General features: G+C 54.8%; 1 protein-coding gene across 1 annotated transcript; it reads right to left on the bottom strand.

The window, feature by feature from the left end:
* Positions 1-642: 642 nt before the first annotated feature.
* Positions 643-9031, bottom strand: SLC4A3 (solute carrier family 4 (anion exchanger), member 3; the record flags this gene model as incomplete). The annotated part of the gene is made up of 11 exons (XM_010180628.1): positions 643-720; positions 1470-1643; positions 2098-2267; positions 2587-2840; positions 3236-3402; positions 4930-5019; positions 5602-5808; positions 6245-6439; positions 7798-7946; positions 8277-8498; positions 8818-9031. Coding segments are annotated over 11 exons (1920 nt in total), but the record flags the coding sequence as incomplete, so codon positions are not given.
* Between the last annotated feature and the right edge of the window lie 380 nt (positions 9032-9411).

Below are 9411 nucleotides of genomic sequence, written 5' to 3'. Positions count from 1 at the left end.
CCACACTGAGCAAGAGCTGAAAACAGTCCTGTGGGAGGGTGACTGAGCAGAGTATGGTCTGGAGGACAGTGCCAGAGTGTTGGTCCCTCCTCGACTGTCTGCCAGGCTGCGGCAGCCCTGTGGGCCAGGGGCTGCGGTACACGCCCAGCAGGAGCACCCCTGGAAAGGGGCAGAGGGAAGTGGAGCAAGGCATCCGCTAGCTGAGCAAGGAGGCTGCTGCCCTGGGAAGAGCCCACTGGCTGCCCAGCCCATCCCTGTGACTGCTCGGTGGCACTCGGTGCAGAGACACCCAAGCTTCGTGGTAGCAGAGGGGAACACAGTGGCAGCAGCTGGCGTGGCTCCCTTCACCGCCTGGAGACCAGACACGGGCTGCCTCCAGCAGGGAAGGGGCAGACCCCTGACCCACGCAACTTACGGCTGTGAGAGGCATCTCGCAGCCCACCGGGTCCAAGAGGAGAGAGACTCACAGCCTCTGCTGAGCGAGTGATGGGGCAGCAGGAGCCAGGACTGCCTCCTGCAGGGCTACGGAGCGTTGGTCCAGGCAAGAGATGGCATGACTCACAGCAAGTCTCCAGGTAGTCCTTGGGAGGGATGAGCAGACGTGAGCAGCCTGTCCTGTGCACGGGGAGCGCAGGTCCCAGCTCACACAGGCATGTGCAGCTCGTTGTACTCGTCCCGGCCATCCTCGTCAAAGTTTGGCTCTGCATCCTCCGAGTCCAACTGGGGAGAGGCAGAGACCGGGCTCTGAAGGCCACAGGCGCCCCCAGCGTGGGCTGGAGCCTGGCCCTGAGGGGTCAGCGTGCAGCAAGCCAGGCAGCTGGGCTGCGCCAGGAAGAGCAAAGTTCTTGCTCCTTCCCCTCCCAACAGGCTCCTTTTTCTTGCCCCTCATGCTCATCCCTGCATACCAGCCCTTTCCTGTACATGTCTTGTTTGACAGTGCCTCAACACTGGGGCCCAGCACAGCAGCTCCTCCCTCCTCCCCTGCTGGCACCTCTGGGTGCTGCTCCAGGCTTCTCTCCAGCAGGAGCTCAGGATGTTGGCAGCAGCAGAGTTGCTGCCATCACTCAAGGAGCTGCCAGCACCCTGGCACTATGGTTATGTGCTAGGCTCTGGTACACTGCTGGGCTCTCCTTGCTGCTGTCTCAGCAGGGAAATGGGGTATCTCTTGATGAATGGGCCACAAATGGGGAGGAGGATGGAAGGGGAAACCCTTATCCCTGGCCTCTGCGTGGTAGGATCCTCTGTCTCCTTGCCCTAGGGTGCCCATCCATCCCACACTGCACTCCTAGGGCTACAAGCTCCAAGGAAGCCATGCACCCACCTACTGCTGTTGAACAAAGACCCCCAGATAACAGCAGGGAAAGCCAAGGCTTTGCTGGCCGAGGATCTCCCAGACTTTCAGTCTGCCAAATCTCCTCAACCTCACTGCAGTGTTGCAAGCTAGACCACGAGGACAGTTATCTGCTTACCGCTTTGAGCTCCCTGTCGTGGAAGAAGCGGGGCAGCACGAAGCGCCGCAACGGCACTGTCATGATCAGGACGAAGGGGAAGGCCAGGGATGCCACCGTAGACTTCACCACCCAGAGCAGTACAATGCAAGCCAGTTGAATGCAGGTGAAGAGATTCATTCTCCAGGTCTTCACCTAGGGAGGTAAATCCAGTCTAAGAACACATTATGAAGACCCAACTGTGAAAACATAACCCTTCTGCATAGTATAGTACAGTAGCACAACACCGCTGCATGCTCTACCTGCCTGCACTTTACACCAAGGCAGAACTCTGCACCACACCAGGCCACCTAGCAGCATATGCACCTAGCAATACAACATCCCTACGCCCATTCAAGCAATGCATCACCCCTATAAACAGTCTGTCCATACAATGTCCTGGCAATACATTGCTGTGTGCAGCCTGTCAGCACACTATCCTACTATCGTGTCACCTCTGTGCTTGGTCTGCACTATCTCTCGGCACAAACTTGCAGCCAAGAAGCATCACCAAGCTGAGCATCGCTTTAGCAAGGCACCATCCCCGCTCAACTGCCTCTTCTTCCTCTGCTCCTCATTACCTGCTTCCCCACAACCTGCCTGCACTCACCTTGACAACATAGATGTGGTCAGGGTGGTGCTTGGACGGCATGAAGATGAGGAGCAGCCGCTCGTAGAGCTGGATGCCGGTGAGCGATGTAACCCCCATGTAGAGGAAGATGCCGAAGAGCACAGCCAGCGGGATCTGCCGCAGCATGTTCCCCATCACAATGGACAAACCTGCACGGACAGAGCTCAGGGCACGGCGTGTCCCACATCAGCCCCTCGGTCTCTGTCCCTCTCCTGCCTCCTCTGCCTGTCCCAGGGTGCAAGGGAAAGCAGCTTGAGAGGGGTTTAGCTGGAAGGGCTGCAGGGAAGGACTGACCATGGTGGGGTACTGAAGGCTGCCAGAGGAGAGCTGGTGTGGGTGTAGGTGGTGGCAGCCCTGCAGCGAGCAGGCAGAGCACAGGCTGCCTTGTGGGGCAGGGACGCTGCCAGGAGATTCAAGTGGCCGGCCCTGACCTCCCCCCTGTGCTCCTTCACCCGAGCAGAGGCTCACCGACGAGGGCAGCGATAAGCACTCCTGTCACACGCTGCTCCTTCACCTCCTCAATCTTGGGCTTCTCTCCTGGAGCAATGGCCTTGCTCATCACCGTCAGGGCGTTGACGTGGGTGACAGAGCGCACAGTGGCTGCGGTCAGCCAGGGCAGCCCAAAGAGGGCACAAAGCCCCCCCATAGTGCCTATGAGCAGCAGGTCCAGGTGGAAGCCGGAGCCTTTCAGCAGCTTCCTCTCCTTCTTGCTCACAATCAGCCTGGGAGGAAAAAGAGCCTGGGTCAGTGCCAGGCCCACCCCAGTGCCCAGGGACAGCAGTGCAGCTGGGGACAATGTTCACTCCTTGGAGAGGACACACATGGGGACAAGAAGTAGATAGCGGAGGAGAGGGATGGTGGCTGTCAACCGCAGGTTCTAACCTGAGGTTTCCTCCTGTGCTGGGCAGAGGCAGGTCTCCACCACGCTGTATGTCAGGAGGGGAGCCAAGAGACCATGGGAGAACCCAAGAAGATACAGTCCGAAATGGCCAGGATCCTGCTCTTGTTCTGCCACTGGGATGCCAGATGCATCACCACACCAATGCCACCCGCACCCGGCCCATTCTTGCCTGCCCAGGGGTTAGTGATGGTTGGTGTTGGCGGGGGAGGTACTCACGTAGTGATCTGTGTCTCCATGAAGATAAGGATGAAGACCAGCAGGGCAGGGATAGCGGAGGCAAACATCATCCACATCGGAAAGGTCCCACTGCTGCCCATGGGGTGAATGAACCAGCCACGCTTGTGAGGAGATGTGACCGACAGGCCAGAGGGGACATTCAGCTTCTGGTGGAGTAGCCACAAAACCCGGCAGTTACTCATCTGCACACAGCCTCACACAGGCCTTATCCTCCTGGTCTCCCTGGTCTGCACGCCTCAGATGATGGGACAGCCACCCTGACCCGAGTGGGACTTTCTCATGGATAACCCCCTTCAGTACAAAAAATCCCATGCCCCCTGACATGGGCCAGTCTCATTTCCTTTCAGCTACTAGAATTCCCTTGGTTTTTGTCCAAGGGATCAAGAAAGTATCTTCCCTCAGGAATCTCACCCCCATATCAATGCTTCATGGTTAAAATGCTCCTTGACCTCTGCTTGGACAAATCAAGTGCCCTTCTCTGAGGTGGCTTTCCAGACTTTCCAAGCCTTTTCTGAGACATTTTTCAGCATTGTTTTTGCAGCGTTGACCCCAGAAGTGGCCACATTCTCTGGAAATTACCTCACCCTGGGCACGTTCAGAGGAAATACCGTGTTTGTGCTGCCATCAGGGACCACACAGACTCCTAGCTGTAAATTGTCCCAACCCTGAGTTCATCAGCATTTGAACTCTCAGCTCTGCGCTGCTCTACAGCAGTTCTTGCTATCTGCCTGTGCGAGCACTGCAGGGAGAGTTTATGATTTGCATTTATGTTAATCAGCATAAGTATGAATAATATTCCTGGAATGCTTGTACTTGAGCTAAGCTGTGTAAGTAAGTGTCGTTTTCCCAGAAAGCTTCGTATATATGCTGAGTTAATACTGAAAAGATAATGCTTTTGATATTAATTGTAGAAGTGTAGAAGGGTATGAAAAGGAGGTAACAATGTGCATGATTTTACTAAAGTCTGATAAAGCCAGATTTTCCATTGAAATTTAAATGAATAAAAATGGATTTGGATGCTGTTAAGCCTTGGGCTGTCTTGATAAAAAGCTTGCATGCTGAACAGGAACTATCTTTCACCCTCTCCCCAATGTCAGTTGAAAGAAATAGCAAAACAAAAACATGTTACTACACATCTACTAAAAAGGGGGGGAGGGAAGGGAAACCTGTGAGATGGGGTTTTTTTATAACATTTAAGTTTGTGCATAAACTGGGAAAGAGATCTTCGTGTTTGAAGTGATCAAAATATTTAGTAGCCTATAGTCAACGGGAGAACAAATGTTAAGTACTAAACCCATGACAAGTACCTCACTGAAACCACTCTGTATGCCATCCCCTTCAGCATGGATAACCAGTTTATGTCTTGTTGACTGACTGCAAGTTTTTAGAGTTACAAACAAGGAATTAACTGCACTGAATCTCTCTGGTCCCCTAAAGCCTCCCCTGCTAACAGCTGGAGTATCAGAGGGACACCAGGGGCACTCCAGTCCCTGCAGCTCTGGTCTCAGTCTCAGCGAGACCCTTGGACCTTCCCTTCAGCGTGGGAGTGAGGATGACGGGAGCACCTCTGTTTGCTTTGTGCTGTTATGACTAAAGATGCAGCAAACACAAATCCCCCGTTGGCATCGGGATCGCTGCTGGGCTGTGGGAGGGGCTCTGAGGGAGGCACCTACCTGCGTGTACGTGTCAGTGATGGTGTAATCCACCAGCACCATGACCAGGATGGAGATGGGGATCCCAAAGTCTCCGATGATCCGCCGGGCCTGCAGAACAAACACCCTCACTGGCAAAGAAAAGGGGCTGGCTCCGTGCACCCACCCTGCTTCAGGGAGCCCGTACCGAGGGCCAGATGGGGCCAAGCACCACCGCAAACCTACGCACCACTGATGAGCAGGACAAGGGAACCCAGCCTTGGCCTACAGGGCTGCACTGCCCACATAACACACAGTCCTGCAGCCACGCTTATGTGGCTGGCTAATTGCTCCAACTGGCCTGTTCGGATGGTGCTCCAGTTATTACGCAGATGCCCTGCATGTAGACAGATGTCCAAAAGGAACAAGTTGTAAGCTCTTCCTCTTATACTCTAGTTTAACAGATTTGTATCCAGCCTAAGGAGCTTTCCCAAGATCCAGGGAACTGCTCAGCAAAGCAGTGCAGATACTATCATCAACAGCCAGCTCTGGTCTGCAGCCTGGGTCAGGCTACTAGCCCTTCTACACATTATTTAAGGGAGTGCTGGTGTTTCTTTGGGTGAAAGTCCAAATGCTCTGGAGAACAAAAGGCCGTTGCAAGAAGCATTATTTGTTTGGCACATCCTTAGCATCTGGGTCCCACAAAATTCTTACCTTTCCTCCTAAGAAACGGCTGTTTTTGAACTTGCGCATAAAGAAGGCAATGAAGAAGGTGCCTAGCATGAGGATGAGGGAGAGGAGAGCGGTGTTGGGCTGCATCCTGATTCCCAGCGACATTGGATCCGCAGAGAGCATGCTGGCATTCAGGCCATTCTGCGCATTCGGTGGGTAGAATTTCAGCAGGGGATGCTCTGCAAACACCTGGGCAGGAGAGAGAAGCAGCAGGCACTGTCAGCGCAAGGAAGGGCAGGGGACACTGTCACTACCGGGGACAGGGGGATGCGGGGGTGTCCTGCTCTGTGCAGTAGATGATGGGCATGGACAATCCCAGCATCCATCCCCTCGCTTCACGACCTACCCAGCTGGAGAGGGCTGGGGAGAGAAAAGTGGCCCCTCTTTAATGTCTCCTGCAGGAAGAGAAGGGGAGACAGACGTTAGGGCTCATCCTGCCAGCCTCTGTGGTGGCACAGGGACCAGCTGGGCTGGGGCATGAGAGGCCAGCAAATAAGTGCTCTGCAGAACTCCTAGGAAAGCTGTGGTTGAGCTGGTCGTGCTCCCCTGATTCCTGTCTGCTAAGGCAGCAGGGTCCTGGGGGACCAAGAATTGCAGCAGCCCATCCCCTCTGGGGAAGGTTTACCTTATACAGTTTGTAGAAGGTCTCGTAGATAAAGATGAGGGAGATGAGGAAAGCAAAGATCTCCTGGGTGAAGGGCGAGATGTAACGCACCAAGAAGCTTCCCTCAGCTGCCACGATAATGAAGATGAAGACGATGAGCCACAAACCAATCCACACTCTGCCTGTCAGATACTCAATTCCTTGTGTCTGGCAGAACTGAAATGGAAAAGGGCAGAAGTTACTCATGGATCCTCAGGCTGCTTCCCGCATCTGTTCCCCATTCAGATCAAAGGCTCTCCTGGAAAAAAAGCACCTACATCTGCTTAGGCATCCAGCACAGAGACAGTGAATTCAGGGCTGGAGTCACAGGTAAAGTTGCAGACTTTGCATTAACACCAGCCAGCCCACACCAAGCAGGTCTTTGCCTCTCCAGTCTTTGTAACAGCACCTCCTTCGCCCTCTGCTGAAGCCATCCCATGCATGACGCTCCCCATCCCACCCATATGGAGGTGCTGTTACTCAACCACAGCCCTCTAGTGCTCCATGCACTCACCAGCACAAGCCTGTTTCCCACATCCCAGACAGTGCCCTGGGTACACACATGGTTGTACATGTGTGGAGAAAAGCCCCCGGGCTGTCACCGCAGAACAGACCGTCCCCACTGTCTCTGCTCAGCCACACGCAGCAACACCAACTACTTCCAGCACAAATCACACCCCTCCCTTTGCAACTTTCCTCGGTGCCACCACAGTCAGTGCCAACCTATAGGGCAGAGGTATGCCTTCGTACGCAATGGCTGGGCAAAGCAAAAGCAGTCAGGGAGAAATGTGACCGCAGGAGAGCAGCAAAATTCCCGCTGTGCAATGGCACCACCAGCTCCAAATTCTTGACACACCAAGGTGAAAAACTATCTGTAGGAAAAAACATGCTTTAAAAACCCAGACATGTGAGGACTCAGAAAAAAGAAGGTTAGTCCCACAGCTTGGAGGTATGGGATGCTTTTAACAGTGAAGAGGGCATGCTGCTTGAGAAAGAAACATATCCATTCTGGCTGGTCAGGATACCTCTGCACACAGCCTTGGGCTTATCCTGAGAGTGGGAGTAATGCATGTGGGACATCCCAAATGGGTGTTACACTGAACGCTGTTGGGTTCCCATACAAGGAAACCTGGACACGGATAAAAGTTGTGAAATGGTCTTCACAAGAAGCCCCAGGAACAAGTATTATGGACCAGTATTTTAGGATGCAGCTACAAGTGCTCATTGTGCCAGGATGGGCTGCAGGGCTGCGGGCAATGCCCCTCTCACAGTCAGCAGGTATGAGAGTGCTGTTACCACTGCCACACCTCAGGGGGGTCAGCCCCCAGGATACAGCCACAAGAGGCACAAGTCCCTATGGCGTGACCTGCAAAGGGTCATCAGAGCCAGGGACAGCCCTGGCTGAGCTGAGGGCAGCCTGGCAGGAGTCCACACCAACAAAGACCCTTTGGAGAGCTAAGAAATGCCAGCTGCCCTCTCTAGCCCTCAAAGGCAGAGCAAGCAGGTGCCAAGCACGGACACTGCCTCACATGTACCTTGTAAAAAGCTTCTTCAAACACCAGCAGAGGCCCTGAGAAGCCAATGACCAGGAGCGGCTGGGCGCTGAGCAGGGAGAAGAGGATCCCTAAAACCGAGGTGGAGATTATCAGCTCGGAGACCCCCATAAGACCCTCAGTTTTCTCTCCTGGGAAAAAGAACAAGGTGTGAGTGTTACAGCCCAGACACAGGCACTGTCACCGCAGGCAGGCAGGCTGCACACACAGCTCCGGACAGAGGAGGCAGGTCCCCATCCCATCTGTCAGAGGTCCCCTGCATCGGGCAGTGAGCGCAGAGGGAGCCCCGGGAGCCGAGGCTGGAGAGACCAAGTGGCAGGGAGGGGACAAGGCAGCAGCCAAGGTGCAGCGCTGCCACTCTCCTCGAGAGAGCGGCACCGAAGCCCACCCCGGCACAGCATCACACAGACAGAGCCAGTGTCCCAGCACGCACAGAGCAGACCAGAAAGCAGGCCCATTACCTAGGAGTCCCCCGAAGGTGATGGCAGGAGAGAGAGCAGCAAAGTAGATGAAGAGAACGGCCGCGAGACACTGGCTGTGCAAGGCGTCTCTGATGTCACTGAGGTATTTGGGGTACCTGCGCTTTATGTCCCGAACCAGACCTCCAAAAAATATCCCGGTCCGCTTCAAAGGGTCGTCCTCAGCTTCCTCCTCTTCTTCCTCAGCTTTCACTTCACACAGCTCTGGAGGTGCATGGAGGGCAGGGCTTAAGCAGGGGAACGCAGGTCTGCCCGCGGGCTGTCCCTCTCCCTATATGCCACTGTGGAGGCCTTCCTCCAGCAGCGCTAACCTGGTGGGCTCCCTGCGACCACGCATCCTGCTGCCCCCAGCTGCCAGAGCTGCCCACAGCCACTGTCCTGCCTCCCCTCACCTCCCTCCCTGATGCCCACTGCAGGAGCCAGGCCCCGCTCACCCCTCTGCCAGGCTCTGTGAGGGGAGGGCCCACTGGGGCACGCAGGGCACTAGGCACAGACTCTTTTGCCCAAACGTGAGTGGAGAGACCTTTGGCTTCCTGGACATCCCCCTCCTTCATGGACTTCTGCTCCCTCTCCTTCCTCTTCCTCAGCAGCAACTTCTGGAAGGTGGCAATGGATTTCAGCAAGTCTTTCCCCTCCACCTCTGATGGGGGGATGACAATGCTGCAGTCTAAGAACTCGTTGATCGCATTGAGGAGGTCTTGACGGTCATCTGCCATGTATGCAGCCTCATGGAAGTGCTGGGAGGAGCAGGGAAAAAGAGAAAGGGAGAAGGCTCAGATTCAGACTGCACACAGCTATCTACAGCCTGTTACAACAGCAACATCCCACTCCAACCCACTACTTGTCTCACTACTGCCACTCTGTGACCCACACTCCTGAATCCCTCCTGTTCAACTATCCAATGTCTCACCTAATCCCATGTCTGCCTTCCCTACTCTATGCAACCTTTCAGTGACCTCCTTGCTCCTGCTTTTCCCCCCCAGACCCCACTGCTCTTGCCTAAGATACTGTTCCTGCAGCATCTCTGCCAGCTGCACACTATGCTAGACCACACAATGTCCCTTGTGGGACCCCTCCACCAAAGAAAAGCAGATCTATGGTTCCCAACTAGCCTGGT

Source organism: Mesitornis unicolor, unplaced genomic scaffold (assembly GCF_000695765.1).
Source record: "Mesitornis unicolor isolate BGI_N332 unplaced genomic scaffold, ASM69576v1 scaffold32533, whole genome shotgun sequence".
Taxonomy (NCBI): Eukaryota; Metazoa; Chordata; class Aves; order Mesitornithiformes; family Mesitornithidae; genus Mesitornis; species Mesitornis unicolor.
This window is presented reverse-complemented; position numbering and strand designations above follow the sequence as displayed.